The sequence below is a fragment of the Chlorocebus sabaeus genome, chromosome 9 (genome assembly GCF_047675955.1).
Source record: "Chlorocebus sabaeus isolate Y175 chromosome 9, mChlSab1.0.hap1, whole genome shotgun sequence".
NCBI classification, from domain to species: Eukaryota; Metazoa; Chordata; class Mammalia; order Primates; family Cercopithecidae; genus Chlorocebus; species Chlorocebus sabaeus.
In genome coordinates, this window is record NC_132912.1 from 53,082,827 (window position 1) to 53,102,602 (window position 19,776).

Consider the following 19,776-nt stretch of genomic DNA (forward strand, 5'->3'; position numbering starts at 1 on the left):
TTACTTTGTGTTTTCAATTACTTGTCAGAACAATTTTTCCATGTATTTATTGGCCATTTTTACTTCTTCTTTGGGGACTTGCCTACTCATATCCTTTCCCCATTTATCTCTATAGATATGTTTGCTTACTGCATTATTTTCTGACAATGTAATTTTTTTTCTGTTTTCTTCGTTGCCTTTCAATTTTGTATATGGTGGTTTTTATGTATAATAGTTTTTGTTGCTGGATTTTATTTACCCTACCAACTTTTGCATTACAAATAATTTTGCCCATATTTTCTTCTACTATTCATTGTTTCATTATTTTTATATTTGAATCTCTAATGTACCTGAAATGTATATTGGCACAAACATAAAGTATAAATTTAATTCTATTTTTTCTCAAATTGTTAGCTAGATTTTCCAAACATTAACTATTCTTTTATTTTAAGAAGCAAAAGGTTTTAATTTTATTTTTAATTATAAAATAAAATATATTCATTGTAAAATATTTAAACAGTAAAGACAAGGGAGGTAACAGGTGAAACAAGACTGACCGTGTTTTATTTAATAAGCTGGCTAATAGGTACTTAAGTTCATTATGCTGGCCGAGCGCGGTGGCTGGCTCATGCCTATAATCTCAGCACTTTGGGAGGCTGAGGCGGGTGAATCACCTGAGGTCAGGAGTTCAAGACAAGCCCGGCCAACATGGTGAAACCTCGTCTCTACTAAAAATACAAAAATAAGCCGGGCGTGGTGGTACATGCCTGTAATTCCAGCTACTTGGGAGGCTGAGGCAGGAGAATCACTTGAACCCAGGAGGCAGAGGTTGCAGTGAGCAGAGATCGCGCCACTACACTCCAGCCTGGGTGACAAGAATGAAACTCTGTCTCAGAAAAAAAAAAAAAATTCATTATGCTTAGTATTCTCTCTACTTTTGTATATGTTTGAAGGCCTTTGTAATAAAAGTTTTAAAAGTAAATGCAGATGCTCACACATAAAATTCAAACTAAAGGTATAAAGAAAAAATTAAGGCACACGTAATACTACCATACAGAAATAACCACTGCTAGCATTTTGGTATACATACATATTTCCAGATTTTCAAATGTACATACGTACTTACAGATACATTTTTATTAAAATGAGATACTATTATACATAAAGGGTTTTCTTGAAAATTTTAATGTATTAACTTATGTAAACATAAAAATATGTATTATATGTTAACATAACATATTTTCTATACATGAAGTTTTACAGTCCACTTTTTTTTTTTTAAGATGAGAACTTGAACTCCTGGGCTCAAGCAATCTACCCACTTCGGCCTCCCAAAGTACAGAGTTAACAGGCATGAGCCACCGCACCTGGCCTATAATCTACTTTTTAAACTAAATAACACATTACATATATCTTTCCAAGCTAATGAACATAGACATTTTTTATAGTAAATATCTTTATGTATTCACCCAGACCACAAATATTCCCTTACCAGTTTTCCCATCCACTGAAATAAGCTCAAGCTCTCATATTTGTATTGTGGGACCCTGTCTTCCTGATCACAGTTTTTTGAATCAAATTTACTCTGGGCAATCAGATTCTCTTTGCTGGGAATTTGGAAATGGGGCTGGTCACTTGAAAAGAAAAGTAAAATCAGGAAAACAGAATCACTTAAGTAATCCTTCAAAATTGGCATTTTTATCTTAAAAAGACTGATATGAGGTATTGAAGTAGATGTTAAAACTTTAAAATGATGGTTATAAATAAGGGGGGCTGGATGAATGAATGCACAAAGAACAACATCTTAATTCCTGGATTCATATGTTTTCAGTACTAACATAAACACCATAGAATCACCTAGAGACAACTGTAATTTCTCTTCTATTAACCAAAAAACTATTAGTTTTAAAAGAACATTCCCATTAAACATGGAGCAATCTGCTTTGTTACGGCTCCACTATACCTGTGACCTACATTCTTGTGTAGCATGCACTAGACTCATGTTCTCAGCCAGGCTATGGTGGTCAATGATCATAGTTAGTCTATCACTGATACATGTTTGTCAGCTTGCTCAACCAAACAAACATCTGTCCCTGTTTGATCTTAACATAAAAGTTCAAAGTTAGACTTATCTCAAATCCGAGTCATAGCTATTAATGATTAAGAGAGACAATGTGACAGGTCCTACCTACAAATAACTATTTGGAAGGCAGAAGTTTGGAGAGGCATTAACTCTTTCAGGTAAAAAAATAATAATATACTGAATCAATCTCTAAATTAATGTAGCAGGGAAAAATAACTCATAAGTCACGAATGAAACTAAAGGATCTCACAATAGCAAAGGGAAGATATTATACTATTTTAATGAAACATCAATTCCATTTAATTCAATATACCAGAAATAATTTATGCTTTAAAGAAAAATGTAATCATGGGTCATATTTTAACACTGAACATTCTAGGGATGGCTAACAGTGCATGCTTTTAAAACAACTGTAATAAAAATATGAAACACAGTAATTTATTGAAGAGTAATTGTGACTTGAAAGAGTTAAGGTAACTCCCCTGACATCTGCCTTATAATCGGAGAGTTTATTTATCAGAGTACTTTGGCTGAAAAAAAAATTGTAGAAGCTTCTCCAGAATTAAATGTTTAAAGAATGTTATTTGAAGGAGGTAAGATCTTCACTAAAAAGGTAAAGTAGTATATCTGGGAATAAATTTAAGCCTTTATTTCACCACCATCAATTATTGAGGACTTATTAGATAAACAAATTGCTACAAGAGGTACAAAATTTTAACAGAAGAAATTTGCAGAAGAATATTCAATCATGATCACTTGTATTTCAAATGCTCTCTAGTCTCTTAAGATTTTCTCCATCTCGGGCTCATAAACATTAATCATTTACCGAAATATAAATAGGTTAAATGCTTTTTGGTGTATTTACCTTTTTTCCTTTGAAGTTGAGGGTACCAGGCTGCTCCAGGACCCCATAATACAAGCACATAATGTTTGTCTTGGGCCTGTTCCACTGTTAACATAACTTTTTTCTGCTTCTGTCCTCTATAACTGTATACTGCCTCTGGAAAAGGAAAATGAGTATCTTAGATGACATTACTCTATCACATGTGATACCATACTTTAATAGCTGATGATACATATATAGTGATAACCAAATGGTACACTAAGATGGTCTTATATCTTAATTTTTTCATAATCTAAAATTAAGGAAGCAGTCAAAATGTTTACCTGTAAGTACAGTGAAATCAACAACTCTTAGTACTGCGTGGACTAATACATCAGGCTGAAGGTGCTCCAATTCTACAAAGTCTATACTGTTCACCCTCTGAGGCTGCCTTGGAGGAAGATCTCTGAGGTAGGAATGTTTTGAGGACACATATGCCAGTAAGTCTTGAAGTACAACATTACTAACTACACTGGAATCTAAGGAAAAAAAATACATACAGACAAAATATGGCAACATTATATTTTTCTTGACAAATAATATTTTTTAGAACTGTATTTACATTATAAAGTATGATTAGATATAAAATATAGTTTTGTTTTCTCTAAAACATGTACAATAGCTAAGTCTTGAATCAGTTTCGATGTAAAAATAAACTTGATATTTTTAATCAATGGAAATGGAATTATTTACCATCCCCAAGAAACTTGTGCTGTTCCCATACTTCTCTACTTTGTTAATAATATCATTTTTCTATCAATTAACCAAATACAAAATTTCTTTTCTTTTTTGACTCCACCACCCTGTAACAGCCAATCGGTTCCCCAATCCCTGGAGTCTGATTTGATCCCAGGCTCTGCCGTTCTTCCTCAAGCCCCTGGGGACTTCCCTTCTGAAACAGGCTCAGAGCCACCTTACTGGTTCTCTCCCTGAGTGTGCCTTACTCTTTCCACAGCCAGGCCTCTTCCTCACCAGTTTCCAGCTGCAAAGTTGTCATCCTCTTCTCGCCCTACCCAATATCACACAGAATGGTGACCACTATAGACTCACAGTGCTGCTTCTTTCCCTGAGCTCAGAGAGCTTTTGAGCATCAGCCACATTGTGATATTTCTCAAGTGTTGGATTGGTTATTTAATTCTTCAGTTATTATATCTTTTAAATGTTTTTCTCTTTCCTAGCTCATATTTTTTTCTCATTTTTTATTAAGGTATAGTTTCTATACATTAAAATGCATATATTTTAAATGTGCAGGCTGATGAGTTTTGCTGATTAAATTTCTCTGAAGGTAAAAGAAGTATGCTTGAGTATGTGATTGATTGCTGACCAAAAATAAGATATTGGCAATAAACACTTAAGTACTTTTTAGAAAGCAGAGTCTATAAACTGATTTGTGATTCTTCTTTCCTTCCTTTAGACAGTAAAAGGGATGTAACAGGTGAAACAAGACTGACCATGTTTTAATAAACTGGCTAACAGGTACTTAAGTTCATTTTGCTTTGTATTCTCTACTTTTGTATATGCTTGAAGGCTTTCATAATAAAAGTTTTTAAAAGTAAATGCAGATGCTCACACACACATAAAATTCAAACTAAAGTTACAAGGAAAAAATTAAAACCACATGGAATACTACCAGATTGAATTTTTCTTTCACAATATTTCCAGCAAATATGGAATCAGAAGAGCTTTATTCAAATTCTGGTTTTGTCAATAATAAGCTCTGTGAACTTGTACATAACTTCTCTGGGCTTCATTTTTCATGAACAAGATAGAGCTTTTTGGGGAACAAAAAGATCTCTGACATCAAATTATGTATTTGTTCCTGATTCATAAAATTTACATGGAAATACCTGGTTATTTAGATTCCAAAAAAAGTCTACCTCATAGAAACACTGTGTTGATGTTTGACTTATATATTTAATAATATTCAAAATAAATTTATATTCTTGTCACATTATCAGAACCAGGTTTGTAAAACATATAACACCTCACTATAAAGACGAAAGAACAGAAGTCTTTTCAACTTTTACTTTAGATTCGGGTGTACATGTGCAGGTCTGTTTCCTGGGTATACTGTGTGATACTGAACTTTGGGGTACAAATGATCCTGTCACCCAGGTACTGAGCACAGTACCCAACATGTAGTTTTTCAACCCTCGCTCCTCTCTCTACAGTAGTCCCCAGTGTATATTGTTGCCACCTCTATGTCCATGAGTAGCCAATGTTTAGCTCCCACTTATAAGTGAGAATACGTTATTTGGTTTCCTGTTCCTCCCTCAATTCACTTAGGATAATTGCCTCCAACTGCATGTGTGTTGCTGCAAATATATATATATATATATTTTATATATAATATATATTTTTGAGACAAGGTGTCACTCTGTTGCCCAGGCTGGAATGCAGTGGCACAATCTCAGCACACTGTAAACTCCACTTCCCAGGCTCAGGTGATCCTCCCACTTCAGCCTCCCAAATAGCTGGGACCACAGGTGTGCACCACCACATCTAGCTAATTTTTTTTGTATTTTTTGTACAGACAGGGTTTTGCCACATTGCCCAGGCTGGTCTCAAACTCCTGGACTCAAGCAATCTGCCTGCCTCAGCCTGTCAAAGTGTGGGAATAACAAGCATGAGCCACTGCGCCAGCCTGATTTCATTTCTTTTTATGGCTGTGTAGAATTCCATGGTGTGTATGTACCACATTTTCTTTATTCAGTCCTCCACTGATGGCCACCTAGATTGATTCCATGACTTTGCTATTGTGAATAGTGCTACAATGAACATTCAAGTGCTTATGTCTTTTTGGTAGAACAATTTGGTTTTTTTTGGATATATACCCAGTAATGGGATTGCTGAGTCAAATCACAGTTCAGTTTTAACTTCTCTGAGAAAACCCCAACCTGTTTTCAACAGTGGCTGAACTAATTTACATTCCCACCAACAGTATATAGGCATTTCCTTTTCTACACAGCCTACCAACATCTGTTGTTTTTTGACTTTTTAATAGTAGTTGTTCTGGGGCTGGGAGTGGTGGCTCACACATATAATTCCAGCACTTTGGTAGGCTAAGACAAGAGGCTCGCTTGAGCTCAGGAATTCAGGGCCAGCTTGGGCAACATGACAAAACCTGGTCTCTACAAAAAATACAAAAATTAGCCGGGCGTGGGGGCATACACCTGTAGTCCCAGCTACTCAGGAGGCTGAGGTAGAAGAATCTCTTGAGCCTAGGAGATTCAGGCTGCAGTGAGCCATGATCAGGCCACTGCACTCTAGCCTGGGTAACAGAGTGAGATCCTGTCTCTAAAAAATAAATTTTAAACAAGTATTATTAGGTCCCACTTTTCAATTTTTGGTTTTGTTGCAATTGCTCGAGGGCTTCATCATAATTCTTTCCCAGAAGTCTTTTCCAAAAACACAATATATTGATCACAAATAAGAATGCTCTCATGAGTTGTAACCACTTGCAAAATCAAAACCAAATTGGTGAAATCAGTAACCAAATTGGTTTACTCTTTCAGAAGAAAACCAACTGCAATATTTTCAAAATGTCCACTGGTAGCTGTTTCCCTACATCAATACAAAACTTTAGAATATACTTTATTTAGCTACTAACCTGTAACAAATATAGCACCATAAATTCCTGTGTACGTGTAAAAACAAAGATTTTGAAGTAACTTCTAAAGATTATCTAATTAGTTCAAGATTTTTCACATCATTCTACAAAAACCTGAAACTCTCTAGGGATTCATAGAATATTCTCCATCCAGAATTTCATCATAAGAGTTTTATGAAATTACTTAACTATTACTTGAATCTAGATCATCCTTAAAACCAGAGATATCTACATTTCCCAAATCTCTTGCAAAACATTTGCATACCATGTTATTTTCATTATTTCAAAACATTCCTTCCCCTTTTATTGTATCAACATATACAAGATATGCTGAATTTTACTTAGAAGCCATTTAGCTATCATACACACATACACACACACACACACACACACGCTTTCCAAGATGTAACACCTTCGAATATTCATAATAAAAGAAATCTCAAAATTAAAAAGTTAACTGACTTCAACTGGGCAAAACCACACCATCTTAGTTACTATAGGTTCATACTAAGTCCTGATAGATGATAGGGCAAATTATTCTTCCCTGCTTTTCTTCTTAAAATGCCCTGGTTGTTTCTGACTACTTACTCTTCTACATAAATATCATGTAATCTTATCAAATTACATGAAAATCTTATTGGTCTTGAACTCTTTGCCTCAAGAGATCCTCCTGCCTTGGCCTCCCAAAGTGCTGGCATTACAGGCATGAGCCACTGCGCCCTTGAAATCTTACGAGGATTTTTATTGAACATGCACTGAATTTACAAATCAACTTGAAAAGAACTGAAATCTTCACAATGTTAAATCTTCCAATCAATGAATAAGGTATACGTTTATTTCATTCTTCATTAGTTTTTATTCATTTTAATTTTTTTCCTTTTTTAGATCTTGCACATACTTTGTTACATTTATTACTATTAGTATAAAATAACATTGTCATGGCACCTTCCTTTGTTATTGTTAGTTGCTCTACTCTAGAAATGTGATTGACTTTTGCATGTTAATCTTACATCCACCAACTTTGTGAAACTTTCCCATTATTTCTAATAATTTGTTTGTAGTTTTTAGAGTGAAAAGGTATGTAAACCATCTATAATAAAGGCAGTTTTATTTCTACCTTTCCAATCTTTACATATCTATTTTTCCATGTTTTATTGCACTGGTTAATAACTCTTATATGGTGTTGAAGAAAAATAGTAATAGTAGTATACAAGTTATATTCCTGAATTTTAAAAGGAATGCTTCTATTATTTTTCCAATTAGGATGACAATTGTTCTGGGTTTTCTAAAGGCACTCTTTATGAAGTTAAGGAAAATTTTATTCTATTCCTAATGAACAGGTGTTGACTTTTATCAAAAGTTTTCTTTGTACTTATTGAGATGATCATATATAGCTCTTTTAAAAACTCTGTTTTGAACGAATGTAAGACTCACAAAAAAGCTGCAAAAATAGTACAGAGTGCCCTTATATTCCTCACTATGTCGACTAATGTGGGCATCTCACATATTATAAATTACCTTAAACAGGAAACTAATATTAATTATTGTTAATTAAAATATAGATGTTATTTAAATTTTACCAATTCTCCTATTCATATCCTTTTTCTATGTAGGATTTCATCCAAGATCCCAACTCACATTTAGTTGTTATTTCTCTTTGGTCTTCTCTAATCTGCAAGAGTTTCTCAATCTTTTCTTTTTCATTACCTTGACACTTATGAAGAATCCTGATCAATTATTTAGTAGAACATCCTTCCCTTTGGGTTTCTCCAGGGTTTTACAATTGGAATGAAGTTATGCATTTTTGGCAATTCCACAAAAAATATGGTGGGTCCTTCTCAATGGATAATATCAAAGAATTTATGATACCCATACATCTTATTACTGGTGATATTTACCCTGATCACTCAGTTACGTTGGTGTCTGAAGAGTTTCTTTCCTATAAATTTATTATTTTCCCTCTAGTAAGCTGGTATCTTGGGGAGATACTTTAAGACTATGCAATGCTATCTCTCCTCAAAGTTTCACCTACTAATTTTAGCATCTATCAGTGGATCCGTGTCGGTGCAGTATTTATCATTGTGATCTCTGCCAATGGTAGTTCTCTATTTTTGTGTTTTGTATTTTTCTTTTTTTCTTGAGACAGAGTCTCACTCTGTTGCCCGGGCTGAAGTGCGGTGGCATGATCACGGCTCACTGTAGCCTCAAACTCCCAGGATCAATCAATCCTCCCACCTCAGCCTCCCGAATAGCTGGGACTATAGGAACACACCTCCAAACCTGGTTAATTTTTCTATTTTTTGTAGAGACGGGGTTTTGCCATGTTGCCGAGGCTGGTCTCGAACTCCTGGGCTCAAGCCACCCACCTGCCTCAGCCTCCCAAAGTGCGGGGATTATAGGCATGAACCACTGAGCATGGCCAGTAATTCTCTATGTTTTTCTCTTTTCTCTCAGATTTATTAATTGGAATTCCACTGGAAGGAAGAGCTTTCTCTTCCCCTCTAGTTAGTTATGAAATAAATATATCTTTATATCAGTAAGGATTTGTAAATATTTTAATCTATGGGTTCTAATCCAATACTATCATTATTTTCTTACTCAAATTGCTTCAGGGTTAGCCAGTAGGTGCTCCTTCAGGTTGGCTCTCGCATTATTTCAACATGTGTTGTCTGGCACCACTAGACTTCCAGGCTCATCCTGAATTTGCCCTGACCCAGTCCTGTAATCAACCACTTTTAGCAGAGCTGGTTCCTTTCATTAGAGAATAATGTTGGCCAGGCACAATGGCTTACACCTGTAATCCCAGCGTTTTGGGAGGCCAAGATGAGTGGACTGCTGAAGCCCAGGAGTTCAAGACCAGCCTGGCCAACATGGTGAAAGCCCATCTCTACTAAAAATACAAAAATTATCTGGGTGTGGTGGCACGCACCTGTAGTCCTAGCTACTTGGGAGGCAGAGGCAGGAGAATTGCTCGAACCCAGGAGGCAGAGGTTGCAGTGAGCACAGATCACGCCACTGCAAGAACGAGAGTCCGTCTCAAAAAAATAAATAAATAAATAAATAAAAGAAAGAAAAGAAAATGTTTACAGACCAAGAGCTGGGCACCAGGTATGCTCTTTATTACTGGGGAGTCACTGCATCTGTGCTGTGCTCGCTCAGTGGACAGAACTAGGAGATGTATATGTATGTGTACCCATATACATGGGTATGCCTATATTTCTGTATCCATTTATCTATATTTAAAATCCTCAGTTTATAACAATACCTCTGGTTCGTTTTAACATTCCCTTATTTATAATTTCTTTCTCCAACAGTGAGAAATCCAGCTCTCCTTATCTACAATCTCATTTGTTCATTCTGGTATATACATAAGGTTACTGCTAAGCCACTTCCCTTTGAGAAACATATTTCTAACTAGATTACAGCATTTATGTACGGTCCTTTCTGTCTTTAGCCTTATAGAATCCAGTCAATATACTCTTCAATATACTCTTTTCCACAGCTACTTAGGTTTGTTCTTTTCTTCCCCATCCCATTCTGTGTGTTTTATTCATTTCTAACAATATTAGGTTCATTTCTAACAATATTAGGTTCATTTGTTAGTGTCACTTCCTCCTGACCCCTGCTATCCTGTTCCCGTTCCCCACTTTCTTCCACCCCTCTCCTACCTGCCCCCTGTAGGTGACCAATCTATTTAGTTTCTGGTTTATCCTTCCTGCATTTTCTTTCCACAAATAAACAGAGGTATTTTCCTATTCCTCCATTCCTTCTTACAGGAAGGAAGCATACTACATACACTTTTGGAGGGGTTTATGTTTTCACATAACAGTATTTCCTGGGAATCACTCCATGTCAGTTCATAGAGATCTTTTTCATTCTTTTTGCACAGCTGCATAGTACACAGTGTTCCACTATGTGAATGTACGATAACTTAGTGAATCATTCTCCTATATATTTCGCAATTATAAACAATACTGCAATGAATAACCTTGTGATATGTGTTTTCATATTGTTGGAGGTATAGCTTCAGGGTAAACTCCTAGAAGTGGGATTGCTAGGTCGAAAGCTAAGTACGTATGTAATTTTGTTAGATATTGCCAAATATCACTTCAGAAGGGTTGTAGCAATTTGCATTCCTACCACCAATGTGTAAGAGGGCACGTTATCTCACAGTTTCACCAACAGAATGTGCTGTCTTTTTTAAAATTTTGCCAATCTGATAGGTGAGAAATGTTATCTCCATGTAGTTTAATTTGAATTTCTCTAATAAGTTATATTTGATAGCCATTTTTATATCTTTTTTTGAAAATTGACTGTTCATCTCTTTTTCGCATTTTCCCTTTTTCCAGGCTAGAGTGCAGTGGCATGAATACAGCTCACTGTAGCCTCGATCTCCTGGGCGTAAGCAATCCTCCTGCCTCAGCCTCTATGTAGCTGGGACCATAGGCATGCGCGACCACACCTGGCTAATTTTTTGATCTTTTGTAGAGATAGGGTCTCATTATGTGGCCCAGGCTGGTCTCAAACTCCTGAGCTCAAGTGATTCTCCCACCTCAGCCTTCCAAATGCTATGATTACAGGTGTCAACGAGCACACCCAGCCTTTGTCACTCAAGGTTTAAAAGTTCTTTATATATTAGGGATATTAGCTTTTTGTTATATGTTGCAAATATTTTCTCCAAGTTTGTCAGTTGTCTTTTGACTTTGTTTATGGCGTTTTGGTTATGCAAAATTTATTTTTCTATAGTAAAATGTATCAGTCTTGTCTTCTACTGCCCCTGGATTCTGAGTAATATTAAGAAAAAGCCTTTCCCTACACCAAGATTACAGAAGATTCATTCAGGTTTCCTTCTCATTGTGCATGATTTTATTTTTTACATTTAGATTATTAATCCATATGGTGTTTATTACTGTTTGTTGTGAGATATATGTCCAATTTTCCCTTTTTTCCAAATGGCTACCCAGTTGTCTCAGCACCATTTATTAAGGAGTTAGCCTTTATCTCACTGATTTCAGATACTATCTTTGTCATATATTAAATTGCTGGGTCTAATTCCAATCTTCTTACTCTATTCCACTGGTCTATTTGTCTATTCATGCATCAGTACTTCACTGTTTTAATTATAGAGGCTTTATAGTATGTTTTAACATCTGGTAAAGCTAGTTCCCCTCCTCTGTAGTTTTCCTTTGTCAGTCTTTCCCTAGCTATTCTTGCGAGTCTGTTTTCCTATAGGAGCTTTAGTATCGACTTTTATATGCCACAACATAGCTTGTTGATATTTTCATTGGAACTACACTGAATTTACATATTAACTTACGGAGAACTGACATCACTATGATGTTGAGTCATCCTATCCAAGAACAGGGAATTTCCTTCCATTTATTTATGTCTTCATTTCTTTCTGGAGTGTTTAAATTTTTTTCCTTATATAGGCTTTGCATATTTCTTGTTAACTGTATTTTTTTTTGTATTTTAAACTATCTTCTTTATTACTATAGTAATGAGTTTTTCACTATCATTATGCCCTCTGTTTATTATTTGTGTATATTAAGTCTAATTACTATTATTTTTTTGAGAAAGGGCCTTGTTCTGTTGCCCAGGCTGGAGTACAGTGGTGCAATCACAGCTCACTGCAACCTCATCCCCCAGCCTGGCCTCAAGCAATCCTTTTACCTCAGCCTCCCAAATAGCTGGGACCACAGGTGCATGCCACCACATCCAGCTTTTTTTTCTTTTTTTTTTTCTTTTCTTTTTTTTGTAGCCCAGGCTGGTCTTGAATTCCTGGGCTCGAGCTGCCCATCCACTTTCACCTCCCAAAGTGCTGGAATTATAGACATGAGCCACTGCACTCAGCCTAATAATATTTTTTATTTATTTATTTTTTTGAGACTGGGTCTTGTTCTGTCGCCCAGGCTGGAGTGCTGTGGCGTGGTCTCAGCTCACTGAAAGCTCCGCCTCCCAGGTTCATGCCATTCTCCTACCTTAGCCTCCTGAGTAGCTGGGACTACAGGCACCCGCCACTATGCCCAGCTAATTTTTTATATTTTTAGTAGAGACAGGGTTTCACCTGTGTAGCCAGGATGGTCTTGATCTCCTGACCTCATGATCCACCCACCTTGGCCTCCCAAAGTGCTGGGATTACAGGCGTGAGCCACTGCGCCCGGCCTAATGATATTTTTTAACATTAATTTTGCATCCTGTTATATCACTGAATTCTCTTATTATTTAAATTTATTTTAACTTTGATCCCCTGGAGTTTTCAGGTATGTTATCAGGGCATTTGTAAATAGAGATAATTTCCATTCTTCTTTATCCATTCAGATGCCTCTTCTTTCTTTCTTAGAATCTCGCTCTGTTGCTCAGGCTGCAATTCAATATAGTGGGGCTCACTGCAACCTCCGCCTCCCAGGTTCACGCAATTCTCATGCCTCAGCCTCCTGAGTAGCTGGGACCACAGGCATGCACCATCACACCTGGCTAATTTTTCATTTTTTTAGTACAGACAGGGTTTTGCTATGTTGGCCAGGCTGGTCTTGAACTCCTGGCCTCAAGTGATCTGCCCACCTTGGCCTCCCAAAGTGCTGGGATTACAGGCATGAGCTGCCACACCAGGCCAGATGCCTCTTCTTGTCTAAGTGCATTGGCTGATAATTCTAGTACAAGATGAATAGTTGCAGAGATAGTGGACATCCTTATTTTTTTCCTGGTTTTAATGACAATGCCTCGAGTGCTTTTCTATTAAATAAGACACCGGCATTGGGACTAAGTATATCTATTTTATTGCTATAGTATTAATCATATTATAATTATAATGCTGTATTGATGCTATATTTATTTATTTAGGAAAAAAAATTTTTTGAGACAAGGTCTGACTCCAGTCACCCAGGCTGAAGTGCTGTGGTACAATCATGGCTCACTGCAGCCTTGACTTTCTTTCCCACTTAAGCCTCCCCAGTAGCTGGAACTATAGGTGTGCACCACTACACCTGGCTAATTTTTCCGTATTTTTGGTAGAGATGAGGTTTCACCATATCGTCCAGGCTGGTGTCGAGCTCCAGGACCCAACTAATCCTCCTGCCTCAGCCACCCAGAGTGCTGGGATTACAGGCATAAGCCACCGTGCCAGGCTGATACTATATTTATTGATACTGAAAGGGAAAGTATCCTAGTATATTACTAGTTAACACTATTATACAAATGTTGATTTCCTGTTGTTGATATTGTACTAAAGTTATATAAGATGTCACCACTGGGAGAAGCTAGATGAAGAGTTCATGGGACTTTATGTATTATTTTTGCAATTCCCTGTGATTCTATAATTTCACAGATAATATTTCAAATTTAAAAGTTTTTTTTAAAATATTATCTGTATGCTAATAACTCTAAAATTTGCCTCTTAATTTTAAACTTGTCTTCTGAGTCCTGAACTTTGTTTCCAGTTCTTATATAACATCGCCACTTGAATATCTCAAAGATACCTAAAACTTAACACACCTTGAAACATAGCCCTTTTCCCCATAAACCAGTTCCCTCTCAGTCTTTCCCAATAAAGGCTACCTAGTTACTTAAACCTGTAAACAAGTAGCAGTAGATTGTCCCTCTTCCCTCATCCCCAGACCCACATCATCAGAAAATCCTATTAACTCTATTTACAAATATATCTCAACTCTTTAGCTCCCATCATCTCTCAACTTCAGCTATTGTAATAACTTCCTAACCCTGATTCTACTCCATAATCAACCCTTCTTAACTAGAACCATGGCACTCCGTATCTTAGCCCTTTGTTAGTTTCCTTCACAGCACTCATTATCACCTGTAAATATTTTACTTATATGTCTGTTTCATTCATTTTTTTTGGTCTGTCTTCCACATGAGAACGTAAGCTCCATGAGGACAGGCACCATTGTACCCCCAGTGTACAGTAAGCACAGTGCCTGAAACAATGTCAACACATAACAAATATATATTGGATAGATGAAGAACTCTATTTTAGCTGTCTATGAAATATGTCAGAGTTTATTTTCTGCTGATGGGCCACCCTAGTATATAATGAAACCTTGCCCATTCCAAACACAGTTCTTGTTATTGTTGCTCTTCCCTTCTACTTGCTCTTTAAGAATTCAAAAGTTGGAATTCCATGCTCTATCTTCCATATACATCCTATAACTTTCCTATTATTCCAGTTATCTTCTTGTATAATCAGTATATTTCCCTAGCTATATTCTTGTATGATATTTCAGAATTTTATCAAATATATTTTGCCAGCTTATTATTTCTCCCTCTAATATTACTATGTTACTACTACATTATGTGCAGGTTCAACATCTTATATTCATTTCCTCACTTAATCTTCATAACAACCCTATAAGGTATGTATGTATTCTTATGTCCATTTCAAAGACAAGGAGACAGAGGTATAGTGAAGTGAAATAACTTGCCTAAAGACAGACTGGAAGTAAGAGGGCCAGGATTCAAATCCTGGTCTATCTGAGTACAGTGATCATAACCACAAGTTTATACTGTTTCCCTTACTTTGCTTTCTTTCTTTTTTTTTAAAATTTTATTACTTAGAGAAGGAGATAGCTGCTAGTTTCTTCATTAAACAGCTTCTTTTAAAGAAGAGAAAACTGGACGTTAAAGAAGGAAGATAGCTTTTGTTAGCAGTGGTAAGTAGGAGAATAAGGATTCAAACCACAGCTGTCTGAATATGAGACCAATACATTTTTATTACCCCAAGGATTCTTAATCAGAGGCTCAGAAGTTCCACAGAAGAACATCAGAGGTCCATGGAATGCTTTACAATTATAAGCAAAATTTTGTGCCTATCTACATAAGTCCAGTTTTCTGAAGAAATGATCTAAAGATTCTCAAAGAGGTCTTTGACTCCCTAAAAGGTGAAGAACCACCACTATACTGACTGCCTAAGAAAACAAAACATGAGACCCAATACTTCTTAAAATAAATGTGATTCACAATGCATAGTTCATTTCTTAAAATTCTATTTTCATTCTTACTAATGAAAAGAAACCAATACTCTCCAACTGTTTAGAAAACATTTCGTAAAAGAACCATTTTAACCCTAATCTTTCCTAGTATGTTTTTATACTTTAAACACTAATATATTATTTCATTTGAAATGTGCCTTACATTCTTCAGGCTGAATAGATGAATAACTCCCAAGATTTAATAACTGACTGCTAAATGTTGATTGTAGTACTGTCTCGCCAACCCATTGGTCCTCATGAATAACAACATCTAGAGAGAGAAAAAACATTCTGATTATGCCATGAATTCCTTTACAATGTGGTTAACTTACCAATCACAGCAAAATATTACGCATGCCTCCCATATACTAGGAAACTAGAGATCAAATAGATTAAATAACCTGCCTGAAGGCATGAAATGACAAAACAGCAAATCTGAAATCTCAATCTAGGTAAATTAACAAAATTGCTTCTTTATATTCAAACGATATCAGTATGGAAGACCACTGCTCTATATTTAAAAAGTTTAACAGTTTTTGTTTACATAAGGCAAATGTTATCATGTATATTTCTGACAAGTTAAAAATAATTTTCTTAGGACCAGAAGGCGAAGTAGTGGTTCCAAAGCAGTAGTGCCTAGGAGAGTAATAATATTCGGTATGGACTGGTCCCTTCTACTATAAATATATCTGAATATAATATGAGGCATTCTTAACACACTTGATTATTTTTCCCTAAATACCACAATAATCATCTTCCATGGAAGTTAAAAGTGAAAGACTTTGAAGGTAGGGAACATTTTCCAATTGGAAAGGGAGAGCTGTATATCTAAGACAGATAGAGTAGAATCATGTAGAACTAAACATATCAACAGGTAGAAACAATTGTAGGTAGAGCAAAACTTGTGAGCTGTAAAGAGAAAGAGGGGAAGGGAGCTATTTCTAAGGCAGGATCTAATCAGTATATAGTGTCAGAGGTATAAACATATATTAACAATAGCGAAATAATTTAGAGATAATGGGAAAGAAAACCAAGGATGTATAAATTCCAACTGATTACTTACAGATTTAGATTCCGGACCCTTTCCTCAGCTTCTGAACCTTTTATCCACAACAAACTAATGAAAATTCCCACCTGGATACTCTATTGGCTCCCCAAACTCAGCAATGTCCAAACCTGCTTTTCCTTTCACAGTGCCCAACTCATTTGTTGACACTATGCTGCTAATCAAGTAAACTAAAATCCCCACCTACCCCTCTGCTGCTTAAATGTGCCCATGCCCTGCCACTACTACTGTTTTACATCACACATTCCTTTCCCTCCCAACAGGTGCTTGTCCCTCCGCAACCCATTTCTTACAATGCTAATGAGTCATTTATTAGAGCATTAATAAGTTTAGACGAGTGATACGTCAGAGCATTAAAGAGTTCAGGTGACTTACTGAAAAACAGTGGCTCCCCACTGCCTAGCCAGGAAGAGCTAGTACAGCATTCAAGACTTTTCATGATCCAACATTCAGGATGCATGTTCTTCAGAAAAAAGGAACAGATGAGAAATTTCAAGGAGAGCGTTCTGAAAGCTAGGACTCTGAAGCCAATGTTGGATTAGTCACATGGTAATCACTAGCAGTGGATGGAGGGGATGGGTAGCCTGCCCTGGCCTCCTGGCTCCTTCCTGCCCTCTCACTGACATACCCCAGCTCCTAGTTCTTATGCTGTTTGTCCTTTAAACACTGTTGTTTCCCAGTGGTAAGTCCCCTGTCTTCATCTAATTCTAGTCAGTAGTCTCCCTTAGGTAATCCTTATTTTTGGCATCTCTTCATTCTATTGCTAGAAGTATAATAGCAAACTGTCTACTGTGTTGGTATTCAACAAGATCTGGAATACATCTGTTACTTAAAATTTTTCAGTTTGGGCCGGGTGTGGTGGCTCACACCTGTAATCCCAGAACTTTGGGAGGCCGAGGTAGGCGGATCACAAGGTCAGGAGTTTAAGACCAGTTTGGCCAACATGGTGAAACCCTGTCTCTACTAAAAATACAAAAATTAGTCAGGCGTGGTGGCGGGCTCCTGTAGTCCCACCTACTCGGGAGGCTGAGGTAGGAGAATCGCTTGAACCTGGGAGGCAGAGGTTGCACTGAGCCGAGATCACACCACTGCACTCCAGCCTGGGCGACAGAGCAAGACTCCATCTCAAAAAAAAAAAAAAAAAAAAAAAAGAATTTTTCTGTTTTGGGGGTATACATCAATAGGTAGTATGAACTATCCAAGTTATCCAAGTAAGTTCACTGCCTCATTAGGACGACAGAAAAGCGTAGATTTTTTTTTTTCCCACAACGTTTCCATCTGTTCCACACAAAAGAAACTTATTCAGAAATCAGTGAACTAGATCGTCTTTTTCTTAAAAAGACAAAAAAAATCAGATTTTTTTTAAAAAGTTCATAGAAATCATTTAAATGTCTTATAATAGGAAAATGGTTAAGTAAATTGCATTAAAACCACTAGAGAGAATGTACCTAGTTGTTAACAACTATAGAGATGTTAGGAAAAAATACAGAGATTGCAGATTGAGTTTACACCTATCTAGGAAAACGGAAAAGGTCCCCGAGAGGTCCCTGGTAACACTAATTGCCTCAGTAAAATGACCATGGTCCAGGGTTCAGCCTCTTTTACACTCTGGGAAACTTAATTTTGTTAACACTCCAAAACTAGATTTCGGCTCTGCAACATAAGCTTGTACTAAATCAATTAATGAAACAAACCAAAGAAAAAAAAAATTTTTTTTCATTTACAATGAGGGATTAATTGCCCAAAAAAACAGTATTTCAGCTTGTTCTCACGCTGTGGGCAGCTCTACAACTAGAAAGCCAAATCACAAGCAAAGAGGTATTCAGCAAGCACTGAATCAGAACAAAGGGAGTTAGGTGAATTGAATCTCCAATAATATGATCACATATAAATAATAATAGCTAATACTGCCAGTGGGATGTGGCTACGCTAAGCCTGTTCATTACAATCTTGTGTTTACCTCTTTATAAAAGATTGTACTTGACAATCCTACAGGAACACCAAGGTACACTAGCTAAGGTTCTCATTCCTCCTGTAAACTATTTGCTAGGACTATCAATATTGCTTTGAAGTTTTCTTTTTCTAAGTACCTCCTCTGTATCACATTCTTTCTTTAGATATTTTATTAAGCTTAATCAACTTCTTCCTGCTCTAATACACCGTGTGTCAATTTTGAATCAACAAAGAACATGTAACACAATATTAGATATGTTCGGTGAAAACATTTTCTGGCCAGGCACGGTGGCTCACACCTGTAATCCTAGCACTTTGGGAGGCCAAGGTGGGCAAATCACCTGAGGACAGGAGTTTGAAACCAGCCTGGCCAACATGGTGAAACCCCGTCTCTACTAAAGATACAAAAATTAGCCAGGCGTGGTGGCGTGCACCTATAATCCCAGCTACTCGGGAGGCTGAAGCAGGAGAATCACCTGCACCCAGGAGGCAGAGGTTGCAGTGAGCCAAGATTGTGCCACTGCGCTCCAGCCTGGGCGACAGAGCAAGAGTCTGTCTCAAAAAATAAACAAAAAGAAATTAAATATTCTCTCTGGGTGCAGTGGCATGCGTACCTGTAGTCCTGGCCACTTGGGAGACTGAGGCAGGAGGCTCACTTGAGCCCAGGAGTTCAGAGTTGTAGCCGATCAGGTGTCTGCACTAAGCTTGCCATCAATATAGTGACCTCCTGGGAGTGGAGGACGACAGGTTCCCTAAGGAGGGGTGAACTGGTCCAGGTTGGAAACGAGGGAATGTTAAAAATACCATGGGCACAGTAGCTCACACCTGTAATCCTAGCACTTTGGGAGGCTGCGGCAGGAGGATCAATTGAGCCCAGGAGTTGGAGATCAGCCTGGGTAATGCAGTGAGACCCTGTCCCTATTAAACAAACAAACCAAAAAAAAATTTAAAATAACGATTTAAAAATTCTCATGCTGATCAGTAATGGGATTGTGCCCGTGAGTAGCCACTGCACTTGGCAACATAGCAAGACCCTGTCTCTTAAAAATAAATTAATTAAAAATAAATTAAAAATTAAAAAAACAAAATGTTCTTTATGGTTACAACTATACAGTAAGAGTATGAATTCTAGAGTCTAGGAGAAACCATAGCTTTGCCACTTCCTAGATGTATGACATTGGGCAACTTACTTTACTTCTCTGGGCTTCAGCTTCCTCA

The 19,776-nt window shown here is 36.9% G+C and overlaps 1 protein-coding gene across 14 annotated transcripts in view; it reads right to left on the bottom strand.

The window, feature by feature from the left end:
- SHLD2 (shieldin complex subunit 2) overlaps positions 1-19,776 on the bottom strand; it is an 87,258-nt gene that overhangs the window by 17,503 nt on the left and 49,979 nt on the right. For 13 of the 14 annotated variants that reach the window (XM_038008946.2, XM_038008942.2, XM_038008947.2 and 10 more), the window contains 3 exons: positions 15,703-15,810; positions 3,230-3,424; positions 2,928-3,062 (listed from right to left, as the gene is read on the bottom strand). In XM_038008946.2, the coding sequence (XP_037864874.1) occupies positions 2,928-3,062; positions 3,230-3,424; positions 15,703-15,810 (438 nt within the window). Of the gene's footprint in view, positions 1-2,927; positions 3,063-3,229; positions 3,425-15,702; positions 15,811-16,980; positions 17,439-19,776 lie in introns of those variants that run through there. The other variant, XM_007962679.3, reaches the window with a different exon arrangement.